A 21,646-nucleotide genomic window follows, 5' to 3' on the forward strand; every position below is an offset into this window, starting at 1 on the left:
CTTGGCAAACAGCGTAGACCCAGATGAGACGCCGCATGATGCGGCGTCTCAACAGGGTCTTTGCTGTTTGCTTCAAGAAATTTCTGTAAGAAATAACCTTAATATAGAAATAAGTATACTAGACATCCCTAATTTTGGAAATAATCTGATCCAATTTAGAAGGATGGGAGAGTCCACTAGGCATAAATGGGTAATAAAAATTAAATATATGCGAGTTAATTAGCGAATACAACAACGAATCTTTTTTAAATACCAATAAACGTAAAAAGTCGTGGTTAGTCGGATATTGTCACTGATGATGCAATCATTGCTTTTTGTACTAAAATACGCTACCGAAGTAGGGAAGCTGATTTCGCCATATCTTTTCGGCGTGTGGTTGGTTCTGAAGTTTTCAACACGATACCACGTACGAACGACGAAATGACGACACATGTCTAATTTATCGTATTTGCACCCGTTTGTCTTTCTGGCGAAAATATTTGTCGTTCTTGCGTTTTTAGTGTTTTAGTGGGGTAAATTTCCTTTTCTTTCGTTTTTGGCGACCTTTTTAAAACCCTTAAAGGGGCCTTTTCACAGATTTTGGCATTTTTTAACTTATTCATTAAATGCTTTATATCGATAAATGTAAACATTGGATCGTAAAATTTCCAGTAAAAAATCAAGAATAAAATTAAAAAAAGGAAAAGAACATTACCCGGACCAGGTTTCGAACCAGTGACCCCTGGAGTCCTGCCAGAGTCCTGAAGTAAAAACGCTTTAGCCTACTGAGCTATTCCGCCGAGTACATATATTTGAAGTATTTTATACCTTATATAAGCAATCTTCGTAGTTTCACAAAATTTAACGACAAAAACAGAACTCTCCAAATTATTCAATCGTTTCGCGTTGCAACGCTTTATAATTTTTAGGTTTTAAAATCGTCAAAAGATGCATATAATGGCTATATTAGAGCATGGTTAATGTTCAGTATTACTGTTTCCTCACAAATATCATAACTAAAACGAACATTTGCGAATCTGAAACAACTTTTTTCAATTTTGTCAATTCACCAAAGCGTGAAAAGATCCCTTTAAATGCGCCATAACGAGACCATCGAAAGGAATGAAAATGCATATTATCCATTATGCAATGTTTGATTAATACCTATATATATATCAGTGAATCTAAGTAAGTCGGCCAATTGTTTAACACATAGTTTATTTATGTTTTTAACTGAACGAGCGAAAACAATGGGTTTGATGATCTTAAAATGTCCATATGGGTATCGTTCAAGCCTTTTAGATCCGACTGTGATTTGATACCTAATGTTAATTATATAACTGCAAAGTCTACATAATATACGTTGAGTTTAAGTTTGATTTGTGGTGCTCTGTTTTTAATATGAAATAATATGTCAGTGTGGTATAATATTTGGGCCGTGCTCTAAGAAAAGGGGGTTTAATGCAAATGCGTAAAGTGCCGTCCAAGATTAGCCTGTGCAGTCCGCACATGCTCATCAGTTACGACACTTTCCGCCTTAACTGGATTTTACATAAGAAGAAACTTTATTAAAGCGAAAAATATATCATAAAAGCGGAAAGTGTCGTCCCTGATTAGCCTGTGCGGACAGAAAACGCTTATCTGGGATTACACTTTTCGCACATATATTAAACCCCCTTTTCGCAGAGCGAGGTTCATTTTTTTAATGTTAGTGTGTTTTACATTTGTTAAAAAGTGTCTATGTCTTTAGCATATATAACAAATATAAGTTTGAATAAAAAACGTATAAAAAGGTTCATTAAGAATTCGACATATTGGAAATGTGATGCTAATCTCTATTTTCCTTTGCATTCAATTTTGTTTCAAATTTGATGAATGTTGTTATTCAAAATCGGATTTGCTTATCCGAGAAACAAATAAATCAACAACGTTCTGCCTTAGCCGTTCAATTGGATAATGTTCTATCATCGCGGACAGTTAACATCTAGATCGTGTGTGAGAAGAGTAATTCGAGCTGCCCAAATGTTGCGACGGACCATCAAGTAGCAAATGTAAAAGCCCGCGAACCCTATAATTTAATATTATTGTTATGATTTCGACGCCGCAATTATACGTATAATAAAAGTAGACTTCAAGATCCGTATTGTTGAAATATGGGTTTTAAGATACCGGATCTGCGGAATAATTGTTTAACTGCATTTTTTTCTACAAAATCATTATAACTAATAGCGTGATTGAATAATAAGAAAAGCAATTATAAAACTCAAATATGCATTCATCGTTTTAATTGAAATGTTGTGCTTCGTATATTAGCCTACGCAGCACAAACTCGTACAATAAAGGAACGTGCTTCCTTTTCTCTGAGAAATGTATTTGTATTTTATATGTGAATCGAAGAAAACGTCCACTAATTCTACAAACAACACTGGTAAAATATCTCTAGCGAAAACAAAATTAGTTTGTGTGTAAACTTTATTTTTTTTGTTCTATTGCAATAAAATAACTACTACTATTTTAAAAGGCTATCGAATCCGTCTCCTTGGACTAGAACTAGTACTTGAGATCTATGCCTATGGAGGAGATCGACGCCGTGACCCTCAACCCCCACCCCAGTTGCTATGCGGATACCATATCCACTACGCCGCGGCAATCTTAAAACACAAAACGAACAGATTAACACTCGTGCACGCACACACTCACTCACGCACTCTCGCGAACGCTAACTCACGCACTCATCCACACATCCCTCATTTAAAACTACCTAAGTTTCAAGCATGAACTAGTTTTATTATTGAAACAATTGTATGAGAATTATAATTAAATTGCAAACTTTTACTCTCGCTGGCACATTAGTGAGCTAATATTTAACTACGAAAGTATCAGTTTTTCAGATCACCCGGATGTAAACATGCTATTTCCGGCCGCACACGCGCAGTGGTTCGTTTCCGTGTCACTGCTGTTACAGTTTCTACACGTCAATGCACTCCGGACCATTACAGAATAAATTAAGGTGGCAAGGGATATATCAGTGAAAGGGGGGTGAATGAAAATTACATATCTTTAGGGTAGGGGTAACCTATGGTCTTAACAAATCAATTAGGTATTTATAAGATGTATTTCTTGTGTTAGGTTTTAGCAAGAATGTCTCAAAATTTTGGAAAAACACATCGAAACTAGTGGTAGCTCCCTAGCAATGAAATTTTGAATCTTCAAAAAGGAGGTTTTCACTTTTGGCGGAAGTCAATATTTTACGCTGCAGAAACAGAACAGAACTTTGAAGGTAAATTGTGAAAATTCTAAACGTATGGGAGACACTTTTCTACGTGAATAAACACAGCAAGGGGATGAAATTAATGATTAATGTAGCCAAAACTAGGATTGCATTCTGTTTGAATGTACTGTGAATGCCATGAAATGTGTCAAATTTCTCAATTTTTCATTAAAAATGAGGTGGGTGGAGGGAAAGATCAAGTGCCATAGTTTCACAAGTGAAAAAGCCAGCCTTGTCTTTGGTTTTATTTTCAATTTATGTTGCCTATGTTATGACACTGACACAAAAAGGCTTTCTTGTGTGACTTTCTATTTTGATGTAATGGATTTGACTGTTTGCGGCCTTTCGGAACTCGAAATTAGGTCAAAAATATATCCCCTGCCCCCTAAAGTTTAACGGTTATCGTTGCAAGATAAAACCTTTTTTCAAGGGAGAACATTCTTAATTACTGTAACCAACAATTCATTGTCGTAGTCTTCCCTTCTACATTGACCCAGTGAATCAATCTCCACGCAGACTTGTCGTTCCTTGCTGTCACATACAGTCTCTACCATCACATGAAAGTCCCTCCAGACCTGGAAGGAGTGTTTTGTTTTTGTTTAAGTAATACATTATGCAAAGCAGTGTCATTTTCTTTTATATTTTGAAAATAGTGTAATAGTGTAGATTGATTTTAAAATCAATTACCGGTACCTTAATTAAAAAATGTAAAAATAACAATGGGGAAATTATTATTAATTATAAAAACAACATTTACTACAACAACAACATCATCATCATCAACAACAACAACAACACATGTTTATGAAACTTTCTTGACAATTTCATTCCATATATGGTGGAAAATACACTTACACAGTCAAAAAGTTTTGATGAATTTCCTTTTATGTTGTTGTTGTTGTTTTTGTTTTGTTTTGTTTTTCTTTTTCTTTAAAATGTTTCCGTTTACAAATTTGACAGTACCGCTTGGATACTTAGAAGCCACTAAAGACTCAACTGTATTGTCACGCCGTTTCTAAACTATGGCCATAACATTGAAACGTTCTGTCGCATAGAAAATAGTCAGCTGATTTCTATAATTGCTATTACTTCCTCGTTCGAGCGTATATGTATGTTCCTTTTGGGGGTAAAAGTATGCAAGCACTGCCGTCCGTTTTCTGTTCCACTAAATATAGGATATTTGTTTGATTTGGTGGAATACCGATAACAATTCAAGATCATATATTTTTTTAAATGATCACAAGTGAATAAAATCGATATTCCAACCAATAAAACAAAATTTATTTTATTTTATGCTTGCAAGTGATTATTTTCGTATTTAAACTGGAAAATTACGCTTTAATAATGACGTCATGACAAAAACAACGTCATTTAAGAGTAAAACAGTGAAAACTTTCGATAATTTCACTGTTTTAATTCACTAATATTCCACTTTAAACCACCGGAAAGGATAAAATAATATGATCTCTTCATTGTACCGAATAACTTTTCATTTGAATAAGCTTCGATCTGGCTGATACTGCAATAAACATGCCATATCAATCAACTTTAATACCAGCTTGTTAAACTCATGCAAACCAGGGACATAGAACCAAAAACAACCTTAAAGGTGTTCTGCATAAATCGAGTCTTCAGAAAAAAGGCAAAAATCATGAGAAATGTAAGTGAATTCATTAGCATGAGTTACAAATAACATCGTCTCCCGAAGGAATAATTATCGTTGAAGCAAAATCTTGGCTCAATTGTTTTCATGACACCTCTCGATAATTTAAGACGGTGGTTGGACTCACAAAGGAGTAATACGACCCATCGGAACAGCCGTTACAAAGACTTGCCGAAATAAATTTCCGTGCAAACTGTGAGATATTTATAATATCGTATTTTGAGGTAAAATACTCATTGTACAACAACGACTATTACCGCTGATGCGATCATCCTTCGTATGCTTATATAAGCCTCGTTCTGGGACATATGTGCTAAATGCATGTGCGTAAAGTGTCGTCCCAGATCAGCCTATACTTAAGCACAAGCTAATCAGGGACGATACTTTTCGCATAGACTGTATTTTCGTTTAGAAGAGACATATGAATGAAAAAATAAATAAAAGCGGACAGAATAAATAAAAGAAGACAGTGTCGTTCTTATTAGCTTATGCAGAGTGCATAGGCTTATCTGTAATTACACGCAACGCACATGCATTAAGCCCAGATTTCCCGGAACGGGGCTCATAATGCTCCTGAAACTGAAATAATGTGCCAGTCAAAATTAAAACAACAACAACAACAACACCTTTTGCTAGTGCTGTATACTCTGCATACAATGCTTGTCAAACCTACGGAAACTAAACCGACGCAATACAAATGCATCACACCTACAGACGTAACATTCTAAGAGTAAATGTATGAACGCATTGTTTACACTCGTCGTAAACTGATTGTCGCCTTCGTTGTCTTAGGCACAACCCCTTCAACATTTGCAGATTCGCATCAATTAACGAAACTCTCAAAATCAAATCCAAATAAAAACCTCTCTGGTTTTCCTCGTCAGCTAAGAGATATATATGAAATCCCATGAGGGTCACACTCTTTTAACAGGCGGAATGTGAATTTACTGAGATGAAATCCAATTACGCTGCAAATTAATTCTACGGGGATTTCAAAGATCTCTAATTGACTTTAAATGGTTGATTTGATCAAATGTTCTTATCCAGCTGACATATTAATCACCTCTATTGTAACAAAAACAAACAAAACGACACCCTTATGGGGAATAAGTAGAAGTATGTGTAATTTTGAATGGTTGATAAAGGGTATCGAATTCTGAATTATCAAAAAAGGTTCTTTACTATTTGAATGTATATAAATATGTACACTATAAATTATAAATTACATCAGGAAGAAACACAAAAAACAACATAGCTGTTGTTTTTTTCAATCTAATGGACATAATATACTTCAGTAGACTTGGTTCTATATATTTTTTTAATATATGTATGAGCATATACTTATTTAAATACATTTATGAAAATATATGTTTAAAATATCAATGCATTTGTATGATGGCATCTAATTCTTATATTATCGCCGTGGAAATGAGAGTTACACATTACAAATAGCGACAATTAGTTTGGGATTGCGCTATATTACAAATATTGACAATTAATTTTGGATTGCGCTTTGAATGATTCGTTCCGTGTCCTGTGGCGGACAATACAGCTTGTCGGAATGGTAATTCTGATATTTACATAATGGACAATCCCGGAGGTTATATGTAATAACCGTCCCATGTGTATGTATATTGATTAACGTCATTGTCGATGGTAGTGGTGATTTATACGTTGATTGCATGCGAATGGTTATAGCTGTAAGATGTTGAAATACATTAACAAACTGATACATGATGGCGTTTTAATTGTATAACGAACACACACACACATAACAAATTGGTTAGTGATTAAATGCCAGCTGTCTAGCATTACATGTATTGTTGTTCGAACAGTAGGAAATATATAAAATTATTATAACATACTGTATCATATAACGTAAAGCTTCATAGTTGGTCAATTACCGAAAGGAAATCCGACAAAGCATACACAAAAGTTACCGCTCGCCTAACGGATATAAGCAAGTACTCATTAAACGTTACGCGTAATACTCATACAACGTTACATTTCAACACAACATTAATTATACCTTCAATCTTGAATAAACTGTTTACAAACGTATTTTTAATGAAAGCCGACCATTTTAACGAAAAAATAAAGTAAACCGCATTGTGATGAATGTTGACTCACATACACTCTGCAATGATTGCCGACATCAGCCGACATCGAAAAATGACGCGTTTTTTTTAAGGGTGCACTGCCTGTTATTTCGTAAAATAAAGTTAACACATGCTAAACAATGTTGCGTATAGCAATAGCCAAAATTTAAACGCTATATGTGGTCTGGTAACATAGATTTAATGCGATATAAAATGTTTGTTATTTTTTGTATCACAATATATTCCATGTGAAATTCCGGCTACGATATCCGAACATTTACGAGCGAACGCGAGATTGGCTTCGGGCAGCTTCTGATGCACAACGTTGTTCTCATGAATACGTCGTACTTCCGACGCTGCTAGAAAACCAGTCTCGAGTTCAGGAAATAACAATGACTATTTTTTCTCACAAATAATATAAACGAGCATTGTGTATCTCGTTAAATTTATGTTACAAAATCACATATAGCTTTGAAATTTTGGTATTGATAAAAAGAACACTGATTTTTTAAAGGGTTCACTTTATTTAACGAAATATTTTCCGAAATATTCGTTGATTTTGAGAATTCATATTACTTTAATTGAAACAAAACAGCCAGTTGTCTTAATGAACCTGCGTGTTTTTAGCGGCATCGGTAGCTGATATGTCCTCACGGATATCCACGATGACTCCACTCGAAGGACAGAGTCGGCTGTTCTTGGGAAGTTACATTTACGGAGAATCGATTGTAAGTGACTGTTGTTCTTCGGAAGTTACAACTACGGAGACTCGATTGTAAGTGAGGACCTTTTACTCAGACTCATTTTAGACAGGCTCTGGGAAAACCGGGCTTGATGCGTGTGCGTACAATGCCGTAAAATATTTAACTGTGCAGTCCGCACAGGCTAATCAATGACGAAACTTTCCGCTTCTTCTGTATTGTTTGTTTAACAAAGTCTGTTCTTAGCGAAACTCCAGTTCAGACGGAATATCTTATTCCTGATTAGCCATTGCCATCGGACAACACTTTGCGCACATCTCAAGTGTCGCATCTTTACACCCGGTTTTCCCGGAGTGAGGATCGTTTATTTAGCTCGATTGATTAAAAAGCTTACGGCTTACGGTGACAATCGGTTACATTACATTAGAACTCGTGTTAAATGTTCACACTTTGAACACATGGATTAAGACGATTTGATTCAAACATTTGAATAGTGTTCAATTAAATCAATAACTTTCATCGTTTAAATACTTAAATCTTCAATGTGTTATGTAAAACTAGCAATATTTGCTCGCCTCAAAAAGTTTCATTATTACTTTAATCCCTCAATTTCGACTTCATAAAACGAATCGTAAGCACATTAACTTCTACATTCCATAAATGAGTCTCACCGTTGGAAAACATGGCTTAATGACTGTGCGTAATTATTACTTCACATCAGTTTGTGCAATCCGCACAGGTCAATCAGGGACGACACTTTCCGCCTTAAATGGATATTCGCCAAGTAAGAAGTACTTTAAACAAAAAATACCTTAACGGCGGATAGTGTCGTCCCTGTGCGGACGGCACTCTACGCCAATGTATTAGGCCCCGTTTTCCCAGGCACTTTACGCCAATGTATTAGACCCCGTTTTCCCAGGCACTCTACGCCAATGTATTAGACCCCGTTTTCCCAGGCACTCTACGCCAATGTATTAGGCCCCGTTTTCCCAGGCACTCTACGCCAATGTATTAGACCGCGTTTTCCCAGACACTTTACGCCAATGTATTAGGCCCCGTTTTCCCAAGCACTCTACGCCAATGTATTAGGCCCCGTTTTCCCAGGCACTCTACGCTAATGTATTAGGCCCCGTTTTCCCAGGCACTTTACGCCAATGTATTAGGCCCCGTTTTCCCAGGCACTCTACGCCAATGTATTAGATCCCGTTTTCCCAGGCACTCTACGCCAATGTATTAGTCCCCGTTTTCCCAGGCACTTTACACCAATGTATTAGGCCCCGTTTTCCCAGGCACTTTACGCCCATGTATTAGGCCCCGTTTTCCCAGGCACTTTACGCCAATGTATTTGAACCCGTTTTCCCAGGCACTCTATGCCAATGTATTAGGCCCCGTTTTCCCAGGCACTTTACGCCAATGTATTAGGCCGCGTTTTCCCAGGCACTCTACGCCAATGTATTAGACCCCGTTTTCCCAGGCACTTTACGCCAATGTATCAGGCCCCGTTTTCCCAGGCACTTTACGCCAATGTATTAGGCCCCGTTTTCCCAGACACTTTACGCCAAATGTATTAGACCCCGTTTTCCCAGGCACTTTACGCCAATGTATTAGGCCCCGTTTTCCCAGGCACTTTACACCAATGTATTATGCCCTGTTTTCCCAGGCACTTTACGCCAATGTATTAGGCCCCGTTTTCTCAGGCGCTTTACGCCGATGTATTAGGCCCTGTTTTCCCAGGCACTTTACGCCAATGTATTAGGCCCCGTTTTCCCAGGCACTTTACGCCAATGTATTAGGCCCCGTTTTCCCAGGCACTTTACGCCAATGTATTAGACCCCGTTTTCCCAGGCACTTTACGCCAATGTATTTGACCCCGTTTTCCCAGGCACTTTACGCCAAAGTATTAGACCTCGTTTTCCCAGGCACTTTACGCCAAAGTATTAGACCCCGTTTTCCCAGGCACTTTACGCCAATGTATTAGGCCCCGTTTTCCCAGGCACTTTATGCCAATGTATTAGGCACCGTTTTCCCAGAGCGAGGCTAACATTTAATTTGTGCAGGTAACATTTCTGCTACATGTCCTATGATATAGGTACACACCGTCAACGGAGCTTGGATTCTAACCGCAGACATTCTGGCTAGCAACGGAATAGTTCACCTGGAGGACAGGTTCCTGATACCAAAACAGTCCAACAAGACCGTCGCAGATTATCTGGAGCATCCGGACATACAGAGGTTTTCATTTCAGTAAGAAAATGCATTTGCGCTAAAGATAAGAAGATATTTCAAATGCAATTGATATTTGCCAGTATTTTTGATGCTTTTAATGAAGATATTATTCTAAATTGTGATTTATTAAAGATGAAATTTGCATTCTTAATTATGATTCATTAGCCCATTTATGCATAGCGTCTAGAAAAAAAGCATTTGCAAACAGCGTAGACCCTGATGAGACGCCTTATGATGCGGCGTCTCATCTGGGTCTGCGCAGTTTGCTTAAAGGAATTTCTGTAAGAAATATTGTAAATATAGAAATAAATATACTAGACATCCCTAATTTTGGAAATAAATTGATCTAATTAAGAAGGATGAGAGAGTCTACTAGGCATAAATGGGTTAAAGATTAACATTGTGATAATTAAAATTGTAAAATCATTCAAAAATGTAAACATTGTATAAATTGATAAATTGTAAAAATTGTGATTAATTAAGATTAGAAGAAATTAAAATGCAATTCATATTTGACGTTTAAAAAATGTGTATTAAACGTGTACAACTGTATTTTTAAAAACGTGTAAAGGGCTACCGATGCATGATATAGTAAAAATAAGGAACGTTCTACTTTGGATTTTGTGTTGTGCCAAATGTAACTTAATACTAGATTGACATTTTCATTATAATAATTCAGGTATCCTGTTTGTAGTACATATTTACTTAAAAAAAAACTAAATAATTAAAGCATCACTCCTGCTTTTGTTTTGATGTATTGCTCAAATAAATCATTAAACATCGCTTGGATGGTATAATGTGCGTATAGCAACAAACTTTGAACCTCTGAATTAAATCGCAGAAAAATAGTATCTTAATGAAGTTTGAATTAAGTTATCAACTACAATTACATATTGTTAAAATGCAAATCAAATAATGGTCTAGCCCCCAAATAATAGCGGTATCGCAAATGTAAACATACAAACACACTCCGGAACAAACTTGCTTATCGTAGGCAAATCGGACCAAATTTACAAATGGATCTGTAAAAGTGTCTCTAATTTGGAAATTGGACGCCGCCATTAACTTACGAGTTGCTGAAACGCCAGATTTACACATTCTTTTAAGCACCGCTGCTCAAACGTCTTGTTGTCAGGAGAGATTTCTTTGGTTTTCATTATCAAATGATTTAACACGATTATCCCCCCCTGGTTGCAATAAGATGTTTAGCAACGCTTTCTCGTACGAGACTGCGGGCAATAAAAGCGATATTTCGAGTGTCTTGAGGCACCTATCGGGATATAAAAGACACATTTGAGTTTTTGCTTAAGTGCAAAATTGCGAAATAAAATGAGATTGTAAGATTTGGTTATTTATTGTGTTTAATTTCACATGTTTCCAGACAGTCATTAGATACAGGTTTATAAACTGCAAGACAACGATTCGTATCGAGGAACATTTGTTGCGATACACATTTGATTGTTTTTCTTTTTAGTTTATTTAAAATAAATCAAGACGGGTTGTGAACAGATTAAAGACCATATGCAAATTGATGTTTGCCTTCTAGTAAATTGAATTAAAGTGTTGTGTTTTAGCGAAAAACGCTTACAAATATTTCTCCACACGAACTGTGGAATTCACATTAAAGAGAAACACTTGTTTCCTTAAGAGTATTTTTATTAGAAATGCATGCACAGTCTTTCACAAGCATACGACATACGAATATTATACGTTGTACATAACTTATAAGTGAATATATAACTATGTGATACTCCTGTAATAGACGTATCTCGGAATATGTTGGAGTTTGGAAACGCCACTTATCCCTCAAAATCCGACGGTAAAAACAAAGGTGACCCATTAAAGACACTTTAAAAATCACGAACAATATAAACCGTTATTTGTTAAGAAATAACCATTTTTACATGAAGTGGGTCAGCATTATTTGTAACTGGGAATGAGTTTTTTTTTTTATTTGCAAATATTAACAGCATTATGGGACAATCCTATTGTAATATTATATATTCATTTTTGAAACTTGCACGATGCATACTACACCGTTACGTCATTTTTAAGTATTGCATATTCATTTTCCAGATCAATTTGGTTGGAATCTATCAGTGACTTGGTATTTAGTTGTCAGATTTATTACCCGACCTCTATCATTGACTTAATATTTATAACTGTGACGCTTAAACCATTATTTTGTATACTCTATTGGCAATGGACTTCTCTATGTCAATTTTATATTTTGTTCTTTCATATTGTATAAATAAATTATGTACTTGGAATGTGCTTTATGTTCCAGATCAATTAGGATGGCATCTATCATTGACTTGCAACTTAAGTCTGCCACGAATTCTTCAACGTGTTTGCTCCTAATGACTCCGACATCAACATAATGCCGGACTTTGGCAAGGATATTTTATTTGATGATACGGCTTTGATTAAATCGGTACGAACTCTGTTGCGTCTGGTTTATTCGCACCGTTTTGTCACGTTCGATTGGTCATTGTCGGCTCGGATATTGTTTAACTGTGCGACGGGTACGGGAAATATTCTCAAACGTACCCGGCAAATTAAGACTGTACCCGAGTTTTTTTCCCGACCGAAATCCGTAGTCGCACAACGCGCTACGGAATACAAATCAAAGAACATTGTGCGTTGTTGTTAAAGAAACCAACATTTTTTTGTAAAATAAATTCATTACGTTTGTTTTAAGCAATGATTGAACAATTGACTTAATACATCGGTAGAAAAATTGGTAAGCATGCGAAGAAGTACCGGTGTTAACGTATTATTAATTGAACATCGTGGGCGTTATGCATTTGCGTGATTGCGTTGTACATTATCATGCGCAATCCGGACAGACTTATCTGGGACGATACTTTTCATCTAAACTGGATTTTCGCAACTAAAATACTTTCTTACAAAGAAAAAAAAAATAAAATGATTTTCATAAGTAAAATATTTTTTTTAAACACAAAATATCATAAAAGTGGAATTTGTTGTCAATGTTAAGCCTATGCGGACTGCACAGGCTTACCTGGGACGACACTTTACGCACATGCAATAAGCCCAGTTTTCCCAGAACGAGGCTCAATAACTTTGTTTGTAGGTATTTTGGGCCCACACGATCGAGGACGAAACGGTGTTTATCCCCAGGATGGGAACCATTCCCAACTACCCAGCAAAGGCGGGCATACTGAAGTTTTACCTCGTTGGATCCGATGGTATACGCTTATTATAAGAAATCAAACATACGCAAAGCAACAAAAATAGTTGATATTAAATGCGTATTATTGCATAAACTATATCTATAATGCCCTCTGGTGGGGTGCAGAAACTTGGCAAAAGGAGAGCTTGAGCGGGAAAAATCGTTTATTAACAAGGAGATTCGCGTGCCGTTCAAGTCCTCGTTATGTGTTTTTCATATCCATAAACTGGTCCACGCGCAGTTACTTCCCTTAGTAATGGCTCACTGTCCATGAATATCCATAAACTTATTATGAACTGTGTTGATAACTCCAGACTTCGACCACTTTCTAAGCATAGAAAAATTAGTTGGAACAAAATAAGATAGACCAGTACGAGTCGAAAGAAACATCTATGAAAACAATGACTTATTCTGACGATATATTTAGCTTTTTAGCTTTTATTGTATATTTCGTGTTTGCGGATTTCACAGGCTTAGCTGGGACGACGCTTTACGAACTTAAGGCACACATTTTGTATTTATATCAAGGCCATGTGCCTAAATCCAACTGATATTAATAAACATTTAAACCAGATTGGGAATATTCATTTGTCTATATTGAACGATTATGATCAAAGGGGGGACAACGAGCTAATCTCACAAAATGTTTGAAGTTTAAATAATTCAAATCTTCCATGAATTGTTGTAGTGTACGTGTCGAACAATAAGGTTCGAGCCCGTGTTGTGCAGCCTAACATCCCGGTACAGGACGGGGTCATCCACGTTATCGACGATCTGCTTTTCTCTGTGTACAGAAACTTGCGGCAAACAATCGAGCATCAGCAAAAGATAAGGTAGTGTATAACCTATCTTAATATAATATATAATTGGGCTGTGTATAACCTTAAAGCGCACATTGCAATTTATTTATAAATGTGCAAAGAAACCGGGTTTACTTACCGAGAATCTCGTTCTGTTAAAATTTGACTAAATGCATATTCGGAAAGAGTCGGCTTAGATCAATCGGGGAAGACACTCTCCGCTTAAAAAATCCATTAAAGCGGGGTGTGTGGCCCCTGAGTAGCCTTTTATAGGCACAGGCTTTTGCACAGGCTAAATAAGGACGATTATTTACGCACATGCATTAAGCCAAGTTTTCCCAAACGCGGCAAATATATGTTATCTAAAAAATATTTGAAACAATCAATATTCATGACTTTGTTAACCAAACGAATCACATTTTTCGTGTGGCGCGTTTAAACCATAGTGAAAAATAACTATTTATGAAAGATTGAAGGTTAAAGGTGCCGTATAGTCTGCTTCGATATTTATCTTTAGTCGACTTCGACATTAAAGTGATATTATGTGCATTTTTAACTATTGAATTGATCTGTAAAGAATTAACAGGTCAAAAGAGTAAGTTAAAATGTGGTAACTGACGAATTATCTGTAACTCATCTTGCTACCAGTTGTTTATTAAAAATATATTTTTTATATTCGATATTTTACATGACTCACCCAGTCTTCTACGGCGAAATGATCCGTAAAACAAAATTGTGTCTTTGTGTCGTATAATCGAATATGCACTAAAATTAAAATCAAACAAAAATACGGTTGAAATTCAAATGCATTGTTTTTCTCTTTCCGGGATATTGTTTAAGTATGTTGATGCTGCATTAACAAATAAACGTGTTTATGAAGTGAAAACAACAAAAATAAACAACGGTTGCGATAGACACCTATAAACTGTTAGATGCCCATAATATCACTTTAACACCGCGATCACTGGGATTTAAGTCGTCCGTTAACATATGCCGCACAAGTCAGCCACGCCACACCTGGATGGAGAGGAGCAAGCGTGGGATTAATTTTTTGCTCAGAAAAATCCAGTGCGGGATTCGAACCAGGGACCTTCCAATCCCAAGACCAGCATCCCACCACTAGACCACTGTCCCCATGATAATATTATATGATTATCAAAAATAAAATCCGCTAAACATTAAAAGATATAAAACAATTTATATTGCAGTTTTATACAAGGCAATCTTCTCAGTCTGGACGCAGAATTCGTGACCAAACTCAAGGATAAAACACGCAAGATGACGCTGTTCCTGCCAACAGACGACGCTTTTGCAAAGCTTCCCCAAAATAAGCAATATTCTATAGACAATAATGGAACTCAAGTTTCTCGGGTGAGTTATGTTAGTTTATATTCCACAAATAGAAAAATGTCATCTTTCATAAAAGTAACGAACAAAACCTTTCATTTAATATGAATTAATGTGGATATATATGCGTTCATGATTGTGAATGACTTTTCATTCTCTTTAGAAATCGTTGTATCAACTTTTTATTCACAATTAACATTTTGTACACAAAAAGAAACATTCAATATTCATGGACCTTTATGCATTAAGCGTTCAAATGTTTAAAGGAACAAGTTCACATATTAAACTGAATTGTATATAACGTCCGCGCTATCTTTTTACATGGTTTTTGATAGATGTCTGATTTATCTAATAGTTTTAGTTTTACTTTAACAGTTGGGTGCAAGTTAATTTGAATGTATTTTAACCTACGGTAGAAAAAGATTGCCAAATGTTAACATTTGTTTTAACGCATACTCACGTGCTATTATATGTATTTAATCAAACAAACGATAAGTGAAAATGCACAACACATTAAGAAACATTGTATGAGCAGAGTGTATACATCTTATTGACATTATATTAACTGACGAATTATCTGATCACACCAAACATTATCGGTATGCTTTTCTTTTAGTTATTCCGGGACCACCTAATTATGTATGCAGAGCGGGACATGGATTCTTTCCAAGACGGGGAAACATTCACGACCGCAGACGGCGCAATATTGACCGTGAAGAAGATTCAAAATGGTATAGTGCTGAGCCTCGTCCTGGGAAAACGGGGCTTATTGCATGAGCGTAAAGTGCCGTCAGAGGTAAGCCTGCGCAGTCGCACTGGCTAATCAGGAACGACACTTTCCGCTTATATGTACTTTTTCTATTAAACAATGTATCTTCTTTAAAAAAATTCAAATTAATACGGAAGTTGTTTCATAGATTATCCTGTGCGGACTGCATGGCTAATCTGGGACGACACTTAACGCACATGCATTAAGCCCATTTCTGTATACACATTATTTCGTATCTAAGAATGTTCACGTATTTTTACAAATTTCCATGTGTAAAGAGCTGTTATTGTCATTGCTTTTGAAAGGATATATTCTGTTTAATTTCGCACAGAACTGTACATTGTATTATAATTGACTGAAGGAAAAACAACACCAGACGCAACAACAGTTACAGCTGATAGAAACGTATTGGGAATTTGATTTGGTTGCAATTAAACTGTTTTCATTTATTATAGTTAGGCATTTCCTACATGAAATAATAAAAGCTTGACGGACTTGTTTACTTACATACTGATTTACGAAGTATTTTTTGAACCGGTATTTAAAAAGAATGCACTGTCTAACAATTAACGTGTGTTGCGTATGCTGAATAAATAGGATCGTCTTAAAACTGTTATCAGATATCATTTTCTTACAAGGATGCCGTTGCGTGGTGGATATTGGTCTCGCCTTGCGACCGGGAAGTCACGAGTATGATCTTCACTTTATAAGCATTATTTAGCTCTCCACTAAAGTCCCCAAACTACTGGATTTATCCAGGAATTTATAAGAGAGCGTTTCAATATTCGTGAGACTTACTAAGCACTCTAGCTAAAATAAATAGGTTAACACTAAAACTCATTATCTCCTCCACTCTCCTAGTCGTGTACGTGGAAGGCGGCGGAGTCCGCGCCAAGGTGACGACGCCGGATATCGGCTGCACCAACGGCGTCATACATCTCGTGAACAGTGTGCTCTTCTAGCGTGACTTCACCATCTGGGACGCAGTCATGGGCAACAACCAGCTGAGGTCAGTGCTTTATTTGCGAAATGAATCGCCCAATTGATGCAAACATGTACCATGTGCCTTCTAATTTCAACGACACATGGTACATTTGTGCACCAATTTGGCGGTATGCGCTGTAAGCATGTGTTACGTTTCCAGTGTTGTACATTTGCGTTCTTATTTGCGTTTAGGTGTACGCTATTAACGCTCGATTGGTTATTGTCGGCTCGGGTACTACTAACAAGTACCCAGGGTACTCTTAAGTATACTACAATGTTCCACTGGTACGGAAAATATACTCAACAGTTCCCGGGAATACTAACAAAAGGTTGTTGTCGGCTCATTTTTTTTAAATTATTATTTTCATATTAATGTCAATATTATGAAAAATGGCCTCTATATTATCGAAGTTTATACTCAATAAAGCATGTCGAGGAATGTTTTTTTTGCGGAATGTTCAACTACATCGGATCGTTTGCGGGAATTAAACTCGGGTGCAGTCTTATATTGACCGGCTACGTTTAAGTATATTTTCCGTACCCGGGGTACATTGGTGTATACTTAAGAGAACCCGGGGAACTTATTAGTAGTACTCGAGCCGACATTGACTAATCGAGCACTATTAACTTGTGTTGTGTTTGTGTGCTGTAATATCCAAGAGAATATCTCGTTGCTAAGTGTTCTGAAATTGTGAGCAGCATAAAAACGTTTGAAACTTCCTAGGGCTTGCATCGACCGTTCCAAGGCGATGACTTCAGTTTTATTCACGTGTTTTTGTGTGTATGGCTTGTTATTGTCCCTTGTCCAAAACATTTATTTGCTGTGTCAGATAGTTTTGAAATCGGTTAATTGCCTTAAATAAAGGAAACCATGTGTCGATATGCTTTTTTTCCTGCTGGTACAGTTTCTTCGAAGCTAAGCATACCGTACGTAAACTAAATATTGAGATTTAGTCACTTAATGTCTATTGATTCCATAGAATAAATAATACTGACTGTGTGTTATAGCAATATGAAGCAATTGATTAGCAAGAACCAGGACCTAATTGCGACCTTAGGCGCTACAAGAAACGGACCAATGACGGTGTTCCTGATAAGCGACGCTGCCTTGAATAATCTCCCCAGCGACACGTTCGAACATTTTACGTCAAACTACAATTTGATAGTCGAAGTAAGAACGCATAGATGTTGTATTGTTTGAGTATTGTATTCCACTGGGCAATATTGCAATCAGTTTTCTGGGTGAACAAGCGTAATTTAAGGTTAAGGTAAAACTGTTCATGAGTGATGCATTTCGCTTACATGTTTTTTTTTTAACCGATTGAAACAATACAACAGTTTTCGAAATATATACTTTTACTTCTGTTGTTTAGTTTATTTGCTATAATATAAATGGAGCACGCCTGTACATTTCTGTACTGCATATTGTCACTTATGATGGGTTACAATAGCAAACATACATTAAAGACGATGCATCTATTTAAATAAAATGGCCACTTATTCAGCCACAGTGCAATCAGTTTGTGTATGGAAGATAAAACATGAGGCATTATAATAATGTTCATCTTTTTGTTACCCAGCCAGAATAATCTCTACAATGGGGTTTCAACCCGAGACCCCCCCCCCCCCTGGTACTAAATCAGGCAGACACTACCGCATCGCTTTAAAGCTAGCTCATATAGCAAGGCAGTTTAAGTTCTCCTTATTCCTGACCCTACTGCACACTCCCCCTCCATTTAAGAAATTCTTCCAAGAATTTCCTACCGCCACGACATCTGAGGGAGATCTGACACACATTGTTGGTTTTTACGTTGGGCACCAATGTAAATCAGCCAGAAAAATCCTAACCACAATCGGAATTGAACCAGGGACATCCCGGTTCTTAATTTGGCAGACACTCTATCACATCTGTATAAAAGCTTGATTATATAGCAAGGCAATATACGCACTCCTTATACCTAATCATACTACAGTTTGACATGTTTTTTCTCTGATTTAGGCGCTGCATGGATCGATTGCACAAGGGGTTATCCTGAGCTTCACCCTAATAACGGGCGAGATTGATGTCTCTACGTTAGCGAGCATAACTATCACACTGCATCATACCGAGACAGGTATTGTCTTAAACATAGCACCATATAAACAGTTTTCCAATACTCAGATATACCATGCAAATTAGCTGGTATATCATTGTAAATGATTTAGGGCATTACATATTAAACACATTTTACATGAGTGTTATAACGTCAAATGGCTTTATTTTGAAAACCTTTGTAGTATTCGAGTCATTTTTCGAAAATAAAGATTTCCAATGTATAAAGTTTGAAAGAAACATCTATTTAGCAAATGTTGTGCTACAAGCAAATCTTAAAATGTATTTGACTCAATGTAACGTTCTTGTCAATTTAAGGTTTGTACATTTTCGGGTTTACTTATTGGATGATACTGACTAACGCACACATCGGCTATTGAGAATGTCATTGAATTTATATCTATTGTCAATGGTATTGATATTATGGTAATTGAAAAATTGAATTGAAATTATTGCTTTTGACCACGTCATGGAAATTATGGCTTTTGAGCGTGTCATTGAAATTATCATGGGTGTTGAGCATGTCATTGAAATTATCATGGCTATTGAGCAGTTCCTTGATTATCAAGGCTATTTAGTATGTCAAAGAAATTATCATGGCTATTTAGCATGTCATTGAAATTATGGCTATTGAGCATGTCATTGAAATTATCATGGCTTTTGAGCATGCCATTGAAATTATCATGGCTATTGAGCATGCCATTGAAATTATTATTGCTATTGAGCATGCAATTGAACTAATGGGAATTTGCAATATCATTTATATTATAACTTTTGACAATGGCATTGAACATATGGCTTTTGCCAATAGAATTGAAGTTATTGCTATTGGGCAGGTCATCGAAATTATGGCTATTGCCCATGTCATTGAAAATACTGATATAACTGAGCATGCATTTGATACTATGGCTATTCAGCATGTCATTGACATTATTGCACTTTTCAATATCATTGGTATTATAGCAATTGACAATGGTATTGAACTTGGCTATTGTCAAGGACATTGAAATTATGGTTATTGACAATCAAATTCGAATTATGGCTATTGACAATGAAATTGAAATTATGGCTATTGACAATTAAACTGAATTATGGCTGTTGGCAATGAAATTGAATTATGGCTATTGACAATGAAATTGAAATTTTGGCTATTGACAATGAAACTGAAATTATGGATATTGACAATAAAATCGAAATTATGGCTATTGAGCCTGCCATTGAAATTTTGGCGATTGAGAATGCCATTGAAAAATTATGGCTATTGAGAATGTCATTGAAATTATGGCCGCTGAGCATGTCATTGAAATAATGGCTATTAGGCATATAATTGAAATTATGGCTGCTGAGCATGTCTTTGAAATTCTGGCTGTTGAGCATGTCATTGAAATTATGGCTATTGAGCATGTCATTGAAATTATGGCTGTTGAGCATGACATTGCAATTATGACTATTGAGCATGTCATTAAAATTATGGCTGTTGAGGATGTTATTGAAATTATGGCTGTTGAGCATGTCATTATAATTATGGCTGTTGAGCATGTCATTGAAATTATGGCTGTTGAGCATGCCATTGAAATTACTGCTGTTGACCATGTCGTTGAAATTATGGCTATTGAGCATGTCATTGAAATAATGGCTGTTGACCATGTCGTTGAAAGTATGGCTATAGAACATTTACAATGTAATTGAAATTATGGCTCATGAACATGTCATTGAAATTATGGCTTTTGGTTATATCATTAAAGCGGGTATATACGATTTTTTATATGTTTTTAATTGTAATATATTGATAAAATATGTTACAATAACATAAAATGGGCAAGAAAAATTATACATTAAAGCCGAATTTCATAAAATGCAGCAAAGACAAATTAGCGCCCCGAGCCGATTGTGACGTAAATATTTTCCTACAATAACCGAAGCATTCGTCTTTGTATTAGGATCGGAGTTAGTGTTCGTGTGTCGTATGAATATATATCGTTGCAGGAATTCAAATAAACCGTTACACTAAGTTTAGATTCACATCGTACATGTATGGTATACATGCTGGCGAATTCGGCTGTACAGCCGTTTTCAATTTCAGAATTAAATATCTGGCTTATTTCGCATTTTTCGACATATGTTCTTCTTAACTTTTATTTTAATTTATATTGTAATATATATATAATAAGTTTTTTACACATTTTATATAAATTCATAAATATTTGACAAAATCGTATATACCCGCTTTAATATTATAGCGATTGGGCATGTTATTGAAATTATGGCTATTGGCAATATCATTGATATTATGGTTTTTAGTAATTTCATTGATATTATAGCTATTGCCAACGGTATTGAAAGTATGGCTATTGAAAAATGGAATTGAAATTATTGCTATTAAGCATGTCATTGAACGTATGTCTTTTTAGCTTGCCATTGAAATTATGGCTATGGGCAATATAATTGATATTATAGCTATTTACAATGACATTGAAAGTATGGCTATTGACAATGGTATTGAAATTATGGCTGTTTAC

General features: G+C 36.0%; 1 protein-coding gene across 1 annotated transcript in view; it reads left to right on the forward strand.

Annotated features, from left to right (window-relative positions):
- The window catches only part of LOC127839720 (uncharacterized), a 121,052-nt gene that overhangs the window by 98,347 nt on the left and 1,059 nt on the right, over positions 1-21,646 (forward strand). The window contains exons 3-4 of the mRNA XM_052368104.1: positions 18,044-18,206; positions 19,035-19,149. Coding sequence (XP_052224064.1) covers positions 18,044-18,206; positions 19,035-19,149 — 278 coding nt within the window. The remainder of the gene's footprint in view (positions 1-18,043; positions 18,207-19,034; positions 19,150-21,646) is intronic.

Source organism: Dreissena polymorpha, chromosome 7 (assembly GCF_020536995.1).
Source record: "Dreissena polymorpha isolate Duluth1 chromosome 7, UMN_Dpol_1.0, whole genome shotgun sequence".
NCBI lineage: Eukaryota > Metazoa > Mollusca > Bivalvia > Myida > Dreissenidae > Dreissena > Dreissena polymorpha.